This window comes from Apus apus, chromosome 16 (genome assembly GCF_020740795.1).
Source record: "Apus apus isolate bApuApu2 chromosome 16, bApuApu2.pri.cur, whole genome shotgun sequence".
In the NCBI taxonomy this organism is placed as follows: domain Eukaryota; kingdom Metazoa; phylum Chordata; class Aves; order Apodiformes; family Apodidae; genus Apus; species Apus apus.
Window position 1 is genome coordinate 14,525,587 of NC_067297.1, and position 15,084 is coordinate 14,540,670.

The 15,084-nt window shown below is 50.0% G+C and overlaps 1 protein-coding gene across 1 annotated transcript in view; it reads right to left on the minus strand.

Moving 5' to 3' along the window:
• Nucleotides 1-9,898: 9,898 nt before the first annotated feature.
• MN1 (MN1 proto-oncogene, transcriptional regulator) overlaps nt 9,899-15,084 on the minus strand; it is a 35,812-nt gene continuing 30,626 nt past the window's right edge. Inside the window, exon 2 of the mRNA XM_051634074.1 lies at nt 9,899-14,975. Within this exon, the coding sequence (XP_051490034.1) occupies nt 14,794-14,975 (182 nt within the window). The 3' untranslated portion in view covers nt 9,899-14,793. The remainder of the gene's footprint in view (nt 14,976-15,084) is intronic.

Here is a 15,084-nt window from a genome sequence, read left to right on the forward strand (position 1 = left end):
TTTAACACTACAAGGTGGCACAAAGTGTGTGGGGAAAGCAAGGCAGGGTTCAAAGCTCAATTTAAAACCAATGGCCTGTTTTGCCCCCCGATCAATCCTGCAGGCTCAGGCTGGCAGAGGCAGTGCTGTGATACTACAGTTTTTTCTTCTGGTCATTCTAAGAGGTTGGTCTAAGTCAGTAAGTTAGGTTTTAGCCCGTAAGTTTAGCTTCATAAAAAAAATCAGCAACGGGAGCTCCTGCTGCAGTGCATGGGAAGAGAGGAGCCCAATGTATCATTTCAAAGAAGGAAAGCATTGTAATATTAAAATCTGGTCTCCCACTTTGCCTTCTCCAAAACTAACAAATTATATTCTAACTATTACGCTTAGTGATGGAAGAACCAGACATTAAGATGGCAAGTGATGGACAGGCAGGCTGTGCATGCAGAGTGTGAGGGCACAGCAGCTGCTGCTGAGATAAGCCATTTAGGTGAGTCACTGCACACTTTCGTATGCAATTTCCTTAGATGAACGTGCAGCCTTTGACTGTGTGCCTCCCACATTCTTCCCAGATAAGTTTCTTCTGCACTCCTTGGACCTTCTTATCAGCCACATGATCCACGAGGTCTTACTTGCAGAATGTGAGCCAGACCAGCTGCTGATTCCCTTCCCAGAGCAGGCAGAGCCCAGCGGTCAGCCACACGTGGTGGGAACACACCAAATCTGCTCCCAGGGTGGCAGCTCTGAAGGTGCATTTCCATAGCTTGCATTTCCATAGTGTCATGCTGGCAAAGAAAGGCAGGGAAAGGCTGGCTCGGCAAGGTTGAGAAGAAGGCTCTTCTCCACCAGCCTTTCAGATACAGGGGTCACGGTCTTGCAAGGGTCAGCAACCCCTCTTAATATTCAGCAAAGTAGCAACAACAAAGGCAAGCTGGGGAAAGGGAAACGTTCCTGTGGAGACCCATCTTCACTCTGGATACCGCTCTACAATGAAGTTATTTCAAACTGCCCATAGGTTAAGCTTTGGCTTTCATCCCAACAGTGACGTTCCCGCTGAGTTCTGCCTGCAAAGGCACATCAAGCAGAGACACTCGGGTGACACCTCACCCAGCTCGCTGCAGCAGCCACCTTTCTCAGCCAGGCTGGTAATTTAGATAACAGAAGAGAGTGTGTCAAATGCATAACATTTAATAAGACCAGAAGAAGGTCAGCAGCCCTGTCTGAGCAGCACTTTAAAAGCTCCCATCTGATATAAATGTTATCTTGGACATCAGCAGTGCTTAGTAAATAAAGAGACAAGTTCCACCTTCTAAAGCTAATTACATGAATGATGCTTGGCTTTGATGATGATTCCTAGGAGGCAACTATCTATTATTTCCCCTTCATACACCTGGGTATTAACCAGAAAGCCAAGGTCACTTATTGCTTTCTCATTCAAACAATCTGGATTATGTCTCCCTGAAATCATTGCCACGTTGTGACAGCAGCTGGGAAGCCCAGTGAAAGCACTTCCCTCTGCTGTTGTGCAGCTGCCAGGAGCATGTTGGTGATCTGAGGAACAGAGCAGCTCGGCCACAGCCACAAGCAGCACATTGGGACCCAGTGACAAACACAGCGTCTGACTGTCCCAGCAAAATGACCAAATTCTCTCTCAGGTTTGTTGACTGTGTGATGTCCAAAACCATTCCAGGTCTTGACACTATGTAACACCTGCACTTTAAAGCATGGGTGTCACCAAACCTATAGAGACCTGGCACCCAAGAGCTTTCCCTTCCAAACCCATTTTTCTCTAGAAACAAAGACGTGGCTGTCATTAGAACAGGTCACCTGGGTGTTTTCTTCCCTCAGGTTTCTATCGTGCATGGAGCACTGGGAAGAGGGAGCACTGGGAAGAGGGAGCACAGCTGTGGCACCCAGGGCTGATCAGAGGTTGTCTGGTCAGCAGCAAGCCCTTCAAACCCCCTCAAGCCTTGCTGAGGCAGGCAGAGCTGTGAGAGCACATGAGGAGTTAAGCTTTTTCTTACAAAATGTGCAAAGATGTGGTCTGCACACTTGGTGAGCTGCAGCATTTGTGGGCCAAAACATTTTGCTGCATATTTCTGAAATTATTTGTCAGAAAAGAACGTCAGTGACATAGAAAATGAGTTGCAGATGTAACCTTTTCAAGCATCGATAATAACTTAAGACATTTGAAACTAAATCTTAACTCACAAGTGACTACATCACACGAGTAGTTTCTGAGGCAAGGGCTAGCAGATCAGATGCAAATCTGTAACAGATCCCAGCAATGGTGCCCCCCTCCAGCTCTCCCACTTAGCAAAGAACAATTAAATTCTTGCATTTGCCAAAGCTGCTTCCCATCCTGAGACCTCTTTTCCTGATTCCCAGGCTGCTCCTGCACCCAGCAGGCACTCTTGGGGGGTGACAGTGGCTTCCAGACCAGGTCCAATGGCCAGTTCCCACAGTGTGCTGAAATTAGGATGGCCAGAGTGATCTATCTGAGGTCCAACATAAAGGCAAAGGCACTTTGCAAGAAAGACTTTTGAACACTTCCTCATTCTCCCTCCCCATGCCACAACAGCCCCATTCACACCCTCAACTCCTTGGGCTGTTGCAAGTATCGCTCCTTTAGACACAAGAAGGATGAGGATGCCCACTAGAACACACAGAAGAGCACAATGCAGCAGTGCTGCCAATGGCAAAGGACGACAGCGTCCCAGGACATGCAGCAGTTCCTCAGTTCTGGGCACTCTGGCCTGGGCAGCTGCAGCTTTCCTGCTGGCTCCATGTCCAGTGGAACCATCACTGCTATGGGTCTCCTGACACAGCCAGAGCACCAGTGCTGCCACCACACTGATATTTCTGCAGTGAATATCACCACTCTCTTCTAAGAGGCACATGCTTAAGGAATTTAACTACTTTAATACAATGGGCTCAAATTGCCAAAGAATGTTTGTGCATCAGTGTGAAATCAGAAATTCGGGGAGGGGGTGCTTTATCTGTCAAAGGCCAACACCAGGGGGCTGACAGAGCAGACAGTGGGAAGCTGGATTGCATTTGATACGCATCAGCCCATCAAACACAAACAGCCTTTAAAGTGCTGAGCAGCTGAGCCAGCCCCGTGAGGGGCTGTAACTGCCCCTGGGCTCTGGCCGGGAACGCTCCCCGTGGGCTGGGCTGGACCCGCGTGGGTCTCCTGGCCTGACCTTTGCACCATAAATCACAGAAAAAAGGGATACTTCTTAACAGCTCAAATTAAGATAAAATGCCTCCATTGTCAGGCCAGCAGCCACCTGTGCCATGGCCATGTGTCAGTGCCGAGCAGCACCAGCACCACTCCTGGCCATCTATCCATCCCCCCATCCCAGCACAGCTCCTGTGTGGAGCCCCCACTTGGCTCAGCAGCCTTTGCAGTCCTGGGCTCCCACTGCCCCTCACCCATCCCTCTGCAGGCCTGCTGGAAGGTTACCAGGGACTGAAAAGAGATTAACTTAAATTGTTCCAGGGGAAAAAGCCCACAAAATGCCTGCCTGGCTTCAGATGAATCCCCAGACCTCCACCCTGAAAAGACCCTTTCTGCAGCCCCCTGCTGCTGAGCCCAGCCCCAGCACCTGGTCCCTGACCCCCAGCACTGGCTGCCCTCTGGCTTCTCCAAGGGGCTCCACAGCCCTCTGCAGGGCATGAACACCCCCAAGGGCAATAAACAGCATAGCCCCAACATGTGAAATACAAGCTTTCCTCACAAAGAAAAGTCTGAAGTAGTAAGTGAAGGAAAAGGTAGGGGGGAACGTGCCTGAGCAGCCCCTCCTAACCACCTCCAGTGCAGCACAGCATCACTCAGCCGAGCAGGGTGTGCAGCCCACAACACCCACTCCACCAGCACCAAAAACCAGCTCACCTGGGAATGCAGGGGAACAGATGGGTTTCCCAGGGGTAGAAGCTGAGACTGCTCCTCCAGTCAGATGTCAGCCCCATGTCATGTGTGCAAAACATTAAACCCACTCCCTTTGCTGGGACCGCAGCACTGGGAAAGGGATTCTGGAGACATTCCAAAGGAAATGCCCCTCAGCCTGGCTTGTGGCAGTGACTCACAGAGGCCCCAGCTAGAGCCCCTGCCCATCATTTCTACCTACCCAAACAACCAGGTGTTTCCTCTTCCAGGTTCTTGTCAATGAGATGAAGCAATGGTGGAATATGAAGCTGCTCTAATCTCCCAGTAGAACGGGTTGCAGCACTGGGGCTTGCAGCAAAAGCCTGGATAAGGTGTACCAGGCTTACAAGGTACATGTTGAAGAGGTTGTTCACACTAAGGTCATTTCAGGCCCAAACCCCTGCCAAGCACTGTGCCAGGTGCAGGGAGACCTCAGAGCTGAGGGTATCTGCTGTTAATTAGGGAAACTGCCAATTCCTAGTCTCACCCCTTCAAGAATAAGGAAGCTTGAGTTGGTTTGATTTAATTACAAATATAGCTCACACATCTCTTTACTAACCTTGGAAATTTAAATAGTTTAAAACAGATTGAAAACCCTGCCACTTTTGCTCACAGTGCTGCTGGGAAGCAGTGCCACAGCAGACACGGTATTTGCTTACAAGGGATTTCAGGCTTCATTTTTTTACTGTCTCCCCAGTATTGCCCCAGAGCCAGCAGCAGAGCAGGTGAGGAGCAGAGCACCGAGCCTGGGTCTCCACCAAGCACACCAATCCCATACAGAGTACCTGGTTTTAGTCCCAAGGAGAAGGATTCACTTGACTTGGACATGAGCTGCCCCGAGACGCTCGGAGCCACCCCCAGGCACGGTACTGCAGGAGCTGGGCAGCCTCTTGCGACGGCAGCCCGAGAGAGGCACAGCGTCCTTACCGGCAGGCAGCAGGAACCTGAGGCAAACTCAGGATTTTTCTGGGTTTCATCCCAAAACACATTTTTCAGGGCTGAGTGACACCCTGAGTTGCGGGGCAGACCCAGACGCGGGAGCGCAAGACACAGAATCCGGGGCATTCAACAATGCCAGCCCGGCTCCGCCGTCAGGACCCGCAGCCTTGGGCCGGCACCCCCGCCCGCAGCCGGGCGGCCCCATCGCAGCCGGGGCGCGGGGTCGGGGCTGCGGGGTCGGGGCTGCGGGGCTGGGGGGCGCGGGGCGGAGCGGCGGGAGGGTCTTGCCCGCGCTGCCGCAGCCCCGGCCGGCGGTGCGGGGCACAGGTGATGGCAGGAGCCCCGCACTTGTTCCCTCCTCCCCGCACGCTGCAAAATACCCACTCTGAGCATGTCCAGCTTTGTTTTAGCCATACTGTAGGGGCGCCTGTTTACTGGGGAATCATATGTTTTCTGCCCTGGTCCTCACTGTATTCAGCAGAGTTACTTAGCTTCAATAAGCCCCTTGTTAAAGCCTTTTCCCTTCTGTAATCTCATCAAACTAACCAAAAGGAGTTTGTTCTGAAATAGAGTCCCATTTTGTAACCTGGCTTCCTATAGGAGAGCTCCCCATGCGCTCTCGGCCCCTCAGCCACAAAAGGGGTCTGCTTGTCCTAGCGCGCTCACAAAACACTGCCGTCTGTTTGGGTTAGTCAGCAGGGGGTTAATGAAAAGCCCGGCCCTGGGGACTCCCACCTTATCTGCAATCATGAATTTATTGAAGAATGTGTTAATGTGCTGGATTTTATTCATCAGGGGTCAGGGCTTTTCAAATTCTTCCTCCCAGCTCCCCCTCTTTCCATCCCTCCCCAGCAAGCTCACAATGCTGTTTAAACAAAGGACTCCCAACACAAAGAGCAAATTTACACAGTAAAGTTTTCTTGCAAGCCCGGAGCAGAGTCTGGAAGAATTCCAGCTTTATAAAGAGAAAAGGGGGTGGGGGGAGAAAGGGGGAAGGGAAAGAGGGGCATTTTGCAGAGGATAAAAGGAAACTGAGAAAAGTTCCCACCTCCTGAAGCTCAGCACTGAATATTCTCCACCAGTTACCCCGATGCATTGCAAACCCTTGAGGACGTTTCAGCAGGACATGAGCCCTCATACCACCAAACTTCAGCCTCCTTCTCAAAGGAGACTGAAACTGAGGTTTTAAAAGCAAATTTAGGGTGACATTTCAAATCTTCTTTGTCTGTAGATTAGTAACAGCCCCCATAAAGGCCACGGCAAACATTGACCAGAGCACACAGGGTTTCCCATCAAGATATAACAGGAAATAATGAGGCCAAGCGATGGCTCCCAGGCCTTGAGGTGCCCACAAGTCCAAGGCCAAGTGAGAACATGAAGGATCCTCTGTTCCCACCTCTGCATCCCACCCTTGAGCCACACATCATCCCAGGACTGGAGACCACAGGGTCCTGCAGGAGCTCCCCTGTGCACCCACACACCTGGGCTCTGCCAACACGGACTCACCATGAGCTGCAAATGCTGGAACAAAGGTGGTGGGATCCCAGTGCAGCCTGAGCAGCCAGTGGGCTCTGTTCCCCTTCAGTCACTTTGAACAGAGATGCCCCCTTGGCACCTGGGAATAAGGGATTGTTTGGTTGGTTTTATTTTTTTTACTAGAAGGTTAAAATCCCCCCACTGTTCTGTCAATTGTAGTTGTGCTGGCCAGAGCTCTGGGATTCAGAGACCAGGGGGCAATCCTGCACTAATTAACCAAGGACGACCTAAATTATTTTCTTCAGGTCTTGTCACCTACACTTTCAGTGCTATCATTAATAACCTCTGGCAACACCTCAAAAAGGACAGCTCAAGACAGACATCACCTCTCTCTCCACCTCTGCTCAGCAGGCACAATGCTGTTCACCTCAGCAAAGAGTTTTCAGGCATTTTACAAGCCAAATATATGCAATGTTATTGGCCATAAAGCTAAAAAAGCTAAATCAGCTGGGGAGGTTACAAACTCTGGTCACCAGGCAGGACAGTTACTGCTTCAGGCATGTCACTTCAAGACTTTCGGAAATACTCAATTCATATTAAAAGAAAACCATCATAATTCCATTTTCTAACAAGTTTCTCAGCCAAAAGGATGCCACTGACCTAAACTTTCATTCCTGTGTTTATTTACTTCGGTTTGCAGGGAAATCCATGCCTTCTGCCATGCTCCCATGAAACCAGCAGCAGCCTGGGAGCAGCTGGCACAGAGGACAGCCCGGGAAAGGGCCCCCAGAGCCGGACAGCAGCGGCTCAGCCTCCCTCCATCCCTGCTGTGCCGGCTCTGCCCGGCTCCCACACGCGTGCTCCTGCCCTGCCCGGGGGTTCGGAGGGAGGATCCGCAGGGAAACGGCTTCTCACTCTCAGGGCCAGCCCGTCCGAGCACCGAGGGCTCCGCCCCGCCGGCCGCGCTGCGGCTCCGCCTGATCCCGGGGACTGCGGAGCTGCTCCGGATCTCAGCACACGGGCTCCAGCAGCACTGACAATGGATCCATGACTGCTGAACATATAACACATATTTATAGGGTCTCCTCCACGTCAGGGATGCCAAAACCTCATGCAGAAAATAACTCTGAGGACAAATCAGTTCAATGGCTTGGGACAAGAGACATGGCTGCAGCCAGTTTCAACTCTCAGCACGGTCTCAGGGCCCTGGGAACAACGACGAGGAGAGCAAGACCTATAAAAGCTCTCTGGCAAACTACTTGCTTTTCTTTAGCTAATAAACTGTAATCCCTGCTTAACACTGACACAGACCAGAAACGAGCCCCTGAGCACGGAGCACTGGGCACGCAGACAAGTGTTTGGGGTAAGCAAGCACCATGCCAGCATCACCAGAGGTCATGAACCTCACCAGACGACAAGTAAAGCCAGCACAAAGAGTAGGAAATCAAAGCTCAGGCAGTGTAATCTGTGATGTGATGCCCAGCGAGCTCTGGCTGCTGGGAGGCAGGAGCTGGCAGGGAGTGATGCCGGTGCAGGAGCAGCAGCTCCAGCTACAGATGGAGCAGAAGGAGCCTTTGCACAGGAGATTGGGCTGCCCAGACCCCGTGGTTGTGCACTGGAGGGTCTTGTGTGAATCCAGCTATTGCCAGAGCTCATCCAGTTCTACTGGGATAACGAGGGCAGCAGAAGGAGCAGCACTGCATGACACAGGCTGGGGACCACCTCACCCCCTGGCACCACCCAGGCAGCTCCAGCCACTGCTGCCCCGCGGGAGGGTCTGTCCCCTCCAGACCAGCTCCAGAGGCACAGGTGACAGAAGGAGAAAAAGAAGTACTGCAAAGAGAGAGGGCACTTTGGGGCAAGCAAGACAGCACCCAGAATCCCAAACCAGTGTTTGGGGCAGAGAGGCTGAGAGCAAAGCTACACCAAACTGTCTTCCCAGCCAGGACGGTCCCAGTGGTCTCCATCTTGCAAGTGTCTCTGGGGATGGGCTGGAGGGAGGTTGGGAGCCATCAGTGGGAGGGAGGAACACCAGAAGCTCCTGGCGAAAACTGGGAGGACCAGGTTCCAGACCTGCAGGGGAACCAGCAATTCTTCAGGGGGAGGGGAAGGTCTCGTCTTCTGTGGGTCTCCACTGGGAAGAAGGAGGGAATGCTGCTTGTATTTCTCTCTCAGGATCAAAAAGTTGTCAAAATTTAAAAAAACACCAATCCTGAAAAAGTAATTTAAATAATTTCAATGGTTTGGAGCTGAAAGTTTAGGGAAAACATGCACACTGGTTACACAGCAAAGAGCAAAAATCTGTGAAAATAGGAGATTTACCTCCCAGAAGGGTTGCATACAGGAAAAAAGTAAGCAGTAATTTATTTGTAAAGCTAGTAACAAAGTATCTAACACAATTACAAGAGAATGTTTCAAAACAAAATAGCTTTTTGTAGCCAAAGTAAACAAAGGCCTGTTGCCACCAGAAGGAGGTGAGCTCGCTGCTTTAAAGCAGATACACTTCTCCCATACATTGTTTTGTCCCTTCAAGAATATCAAAAGTGGTTTGCAGATCAAGCAAATCCTTCTCTCCCTCAACTGACTTGAAATGGCTCTCAAAGCAGTTTCATTTCTTCCATTTGTGCTTTCGATGTTACAAAAAAACCCACAAAAGCAGAGGGATGGGATAAGGTCCCATGTCTTGGCACTTCATGCTTTGAGTCCCCAGCCCAGCTGGGACCCCAGGGCTGCTCGGCCCCTGCCCTGGGCACCTGCCGAGCTCCTGGAGCAGCTGGGGGGCTGGGCACGGCCGCGGGGCTCCCTGCGGGCAGCAGGGATGGAAGGTTCCTTCTTTGGTTCAGAACCAACGTGTCTGGACATCGCTGGGCTACTGCAGGTTCTTTATGATTTGTTTTTCCTTTGAAAATACCACATGGCCTTTCTCCTGAAGGACTCCTTGGAAAAGTTGCAGGAATGTGAAAGGATTAAGAGTTTGAAATCTGAGTAACAGAGATGAAGAGATTTTTAAGAATCTTGGTAAGACCTCTAGCCTGTTTGCTTTTTTCAGCTTTAAAATCTTGCTCAAAGTAGTGCTGTGGAAGATCCAGTCCTGCAGCTCACAGCAGGGCCAGAAGGAACCTCCTCTTGTCCAGCTGCTGCTCCTGGGCAGGTTTGTCTTCCCTCATTGAGCCCCATTTACCGCAGCTGGAGCAGCTCAGCAAACCTCACGGATTTGCTGTCCGCTCTAGCAGAGGAGAAATGACTTTTTGCTAAAAAGATGTTTCCAACTACTTCAGTTGGCTCCAGCCTTTACCATCCCGGTGTCCATCCCACGCTCTGGGGCTTGGAAGTGGCTGCAGGTGCCAGGGACCTGCTAGGAGAGGCTGCAGAGGGAACCAGCACGCCCAGCAGGGACGCCCCTGCAGCCCCCCAGGGACCCAGCGGAATTCCCGGGGCACGGGCAGACCTGGCACTGCCCACGGTGCTGCCCAAGATACCTGTGGGTGAAGAGCATCACTTCACCTCCTCACATCTTAGGGAAAAAGGACTGACTGCAAGAAATAACAAACATGGTATGAAATGTACAATAGCCACCATTAACATCATATTTATTATTTCGTTGCTCAGTAAAACATATACAGATATGTACAATATGCATGAATACAGAAGACTGCACTTTACATATTTAAAAAAGGAAAAAAAAAATAACACTCAGTTTCATGAGCTATTGTCACAGTCTTCCAACCAAGCATTTAAGAAATGAGTTAAAAAAAAAAAAAAAGAAAAAAAAAAAAGGAAGATTACAGGATTGCCTAACACACAGCAGAGTCAAGTTTTCATATTTTACATGTGCAATAACATTTTTCAGAAGTTTGCTATGCAGTACAGATTACCAGTGTTTTGAGGTTGTGTTTTGTTTTGATTTTTTTTTCTTTTCCGTGAACCAAATTTAGTACAAAGAAATAACATCCTTTTGCTTAAGGCTGTTTTAAAGCTGTAATATTCTTGGGTACTGGATAGTGATAAAGTTATAACTGCTGAAATCACAGCTTGCAGTTTCATCAGTCAGAATCTATGAGCGGATGGACTCAAACCAACAATTTTAATAGAGAATTCCTAAGACAAAATTAGACTATTTCCTCCATTAGCCCTAAGCAATAAAGGAGAAACAATTCTATAAAAATGGGTTATGATCTTACACACCATCCATTGAACAGCTGTGAATCTAATACTTGAGAAAACCTTACACTGCAGCTTGACAAAAATAATCAAAATTTACCACTTTTGTTTCTGTGTCCCCTTTGCATCCCCCAGCAGCCCCCACACTGCCCCGTGCTCACCTCACCCCGTTGTTTTGCCTCCCTGCTGGCACTGGGAAAGATCAGCCCCATCCCTGGCACGGGCAGGGCTGCCTCCGAGGACCATGGTGTCTGAGCCAGTCCTTGAATGACCCAGGTGACACAACACTGATTGGTTCCCTTCTGCCCTTACCACACCATTAAATCCTTACCTAGCTGATCAAAGCCACCATAACTAAATTAAAATGAGTCTAAACCCTGTCTCACAGATGCTCTAACAATCACGTGAGAATAGCAGAGAAGAAGTAACCCTAGGAAGAAATGATCTGGAGAAAATTCACAGGAGTAATTAATAAATAAGGCCTAGTCTCTTTTTTTTTTTTTTTTTTCGGCAGAGATCATTTCCCACTCCTCCCAGTCTAAATGCAAGAGAGATTTTGCTCAGTTTGCTACTACATTTTAACTAAGGGTAGATGCTGGGTTTCTTTCAACAAATGCCAAAGGAGTCAGCGAGCTGGGTCAGGTGACTGGCACCCGGGCTCCCCCCGAGCAAATCCTAACGGCACATTTCCCACAGGTCTTTGGCTTCTTGGTGCAACATCTCTGGTGTGCAAGCCCCACAGGACAAGCAGGTGTGAGCTGATATTACTCTGGCTTTACCCTGTCATTGGGGATCACGTAACTCATAGAACTTCACCCTCTCTTGAACCAGCTCATCCTCCCAAGGAAGCAGCTTCCAGCTGTGCAGCTCAGCCCCTGGGGACAGCTCAGCTCTGCCACCAACCTGCCTGTGACCCAGCCTGGGTTGACACTGTCTGTGCCTGTTTTCCCCTCCCCAAGAGCACAACTTACCTCTTGCACAACAGGCTTTAACCTACAGCTCCTAAACATGTTTCAGTTGGAAGCCTTATTACTCAGAAAATTAAATCATTTCAGTTCTTACCATGTAGGGCTGATATTTTATATACGCTAAAAAAATTAATCAGTGCATTCAGTGTCAAATTAATGGAGAAAAAGAGTACAATGATATTCCTGCAGGCAACAGCAGCTTTGCAACAAAGCTCCAGCCTCCTGCACATGCTGTCAGTACCAAACACACCAGGTAACCAGCATGACATGGTGCTTGTCCTGGTCAGTCACACGTACCATTTCTGTTCTGATCTTTAGCAAAAAGCAAAGGAACCACAAAAGCCCAGGTTGGTCCTGGCGCTGCTGCCAGCCTTGACCAGAGCTCCCAGCATCTCCTTTTGCTCAGATTGTGTCACTTAAATGAAACAAGACTGAACCGATAGGAGGTTAGCAAAGGGAATGCTATGTGGCCATAGCATTCAGAACAACACAGGCAGAAAGGCCCAGAAGACTGCCAGCCCCTGGCTTCACCTCCTCACTCTCTACCAACCACAGCTCAGCAGCTGAGGACATGTCCTCACAGCACAGCCCATCCTTCTCATTCCATGGGATTTAAAACTGTCTGGATTGCCGTGGTTTTAAGGAATTGCTTCCACTTTGTATTTCTATGAGCAAGTGAAAAAATCCGAAGTGGATGAGAACAGCAGCTCCAGGAGAGAAGCACAAGCTGCAGAGAGCAAACCAGAAGGAAAGGGTGGGTGAGACCAACTGAGTCACAGGGTTTCTACTTACACTAGGATCTCTATTTAAAAGCCATCTGACTGGTCTGGGGCAGCATTCACCCAGAGGTCTCTTCCTGGTAGCACAGGGTGTGCATCCCTGACCTCAGGAAGCCTGAAAAACCTGTTCTCTTGAGCACAGCAGAAAAACTAAAAACAAAGAAGTGAGCCATTGGGGCAGCACTCCAGGACAGGAATGCCACCAGACCATGAATGCTTCCTAAATTTTCAACTGCAAGTGCTGAAATGCAGGGTCGTTTGTCTGGGCATGTGTTTTGCTGGGGTTACTCCAAGCCCCACCCAGCTGGGATGGGCAGAAGCACCAGGACAGGGCAGGATCTGCAGACTGAAGCCCCCAGCCAGCGCTGAAGTCCCCTCAGCTCAGCAGCCCCAGGTGCTTTGCTATCAGGACTTACAGTTAAACATATTTGGGACTTCAGAAATCCTGGGCAAAGAGGCATTGTCTCAACTGGGACTGACCATTACTGTTCTACCAGGAGGTACATTACTGGGGGCACGGATGTTCTATTGCAGGGCCAGGGAGGAGCTTCAAGCTCTGGGCAGCACACACACACCTACAGAAGGTACAGAACATCCCATCCTTTTCTTCCAAACTAAGCAGGCGTGAGGCAGCTCCACAGCCAATTGCTCCAGGATGAGCAAAAATCCTCATCCTCACGGCAGCTCCAGCTTCAATAAAAAGTAAAATAAGATTTAAAATCAAGGTTAAAAACTATCCAAATTCATCCAAAGGCAAGTCACTGACCAGACCCGTAAGAGGAAATCAATCCATGCGTGGTTACTAGGAGCACATTCAAATAACATTTCAAACACTGCAAGTCTCTGAAGGCACATCTGACTGCAAGTGAGGGTTTTGGACCACCCTGTGCCCCTGGTGTTTCAGGCAGAATTTCCTCTCCATTGGTGTCTACTGAGAACATTACTACAAAATAATTAAAGGCCCAGCACAATCATCAAAGATAAAATACAAAGCAGTCTTCAAACTCCATCCCCTGAGGAGGGACACGTTGTGAATTCTCTGCAGAAGCAATAAATAACACCAGAGAGGCCAACCTTTAGTGCACAGCTAAAACCCAGACCTCCAGGGATGTTGCCAAGCACCAGGGAGCAGAGGCCAGCGAGCTGGCCCGTGTGGGGCGCGACAGCAACCCGGGCTTGGGGGAGGCACAAGTAATGGCAGCGCTACGGAAAACCGCAGGAGCCTCAGACCATCACGTCCGTTGTGGCTTTAGCTGGTTTGCTTCCAACTTTCTTCTGAAACGAGTATTATCTATCACGAGCAGGAAAGTATGGTTTTCCTTTCATTGTCTGCATCCAGCAACACTGTTCTTCAGTGAGTGGTGGAAACGGGGACTCAAATGAGTTCGGGGAGATCTAAGGTGGGGTTTCCCTGCCCTGGAGGCAGCAAAACGCTTTCCCTGGGGATACAGCCCCCATGTCCCCTGGCTGGGCCCACCCCCAGCCACTGCCACCACACTGGGACAGCCCCACAGACAAGCACACGGGACACTGGACCTGGCTTCTAATCAACAGCATCTTTCTTCAGCTAAAAATGGGTAAAAAACGGGCAGGGTGCAGCAGCACTGCCTGGCAGGACTCTGGGGACACAGGCCCAGCAGCACAGCTCGTGCAGGGGGCACAAGGGGGGTGTTTCTCCAGCAGTGATAAAGTGGGAACTGTGGGAGCATCACCGGGACCAGGAGGCTGCCAGCTCCCCCTGCTTGCAAGCAGAGAGGGAGCCTGGTGTTCAGTGGGGGAGAGAATGACTCTGAATTATTAAGCAAACTTCCTGTTGGACTGACTTGGAAAAACTCCTCTCTACCTCCCCCGGCTGTGCCTGAACCAGCCCGTTCATGACCAAGCTCCGTCTCTGGGCTTCACCAAGGTAAATACAGGAAGGAACATCCTCACCTCGCAGGGGGAGGTGGAGAGCAAGCCAGGCTGAACGTTACTAATAACAGAACATCATTTTCTCGGGAAAGGGCAGGCTCGGTGCCTGAATATTCAACAGAGCATTAACTGTTTGGTTTGTATGTGACTGGCAGAAGCTGGGTGTCAATATAATATATACTATCATGATGACCATTTCACTTTAACCAGCATTTATTCCTGAACTGCTGTTCTTCAGGACCACCATCGTAATGAGCACTGAACAAAGCAAAACAAAACAAAGAAAACCAAAGCAAAGGAGGAAGAAAAGCAGGAGGAGGAGGATGATCTTTGTCTCATTATGACGTAGGTGACTTGGACATATGCTGAGATGAAAAAGGAAAAGGCCTCATCTATAAATGTATGCCAAGGTTACAGAATAATGGGAAAAAGTGGTCTAGCAGGAAAATCTTAAGCAAAAGTGTGCTAACTGCAGAAGGGTTAACACTGGTAACATACTGTGGCAGAAGATTAAAAAAAAGTTGAGGTTTACTTTAAATTAACCCTTTCCAGTCCATATGCCACTAAGCAGGTACCAACCTAGAAAAATAGTCCACCTAGCAGTAGCGGCCCTTTGAAATTAAAAAGAGAAAAAAATAATTTCTTTTGTTCAAGTCAGGGCAGCCACGAAAGTCCCAAATCTGTTGGAGATGTCCGAGTGCAGGGACCTCCACGTCGGCACCGCAGTCCGGCCCTTCGCCTCGCCCACCTCGTCCGTGCAGTGGACCGAGAGGCACTGCAGGTGGCTGCCGCTCTGCGCCGCCGGGGTCTTGCTCGGGGGAAGGTCGTGGGCTGGAAGGGGTTCAGAGAGAGCATTAGGAGAACGTGCAGCACAGCCCCACAGCCCCACACCACGGGTGATGGCCCCATCCCTGCCCTGGCCCATGCCCGGCTCCTGCCT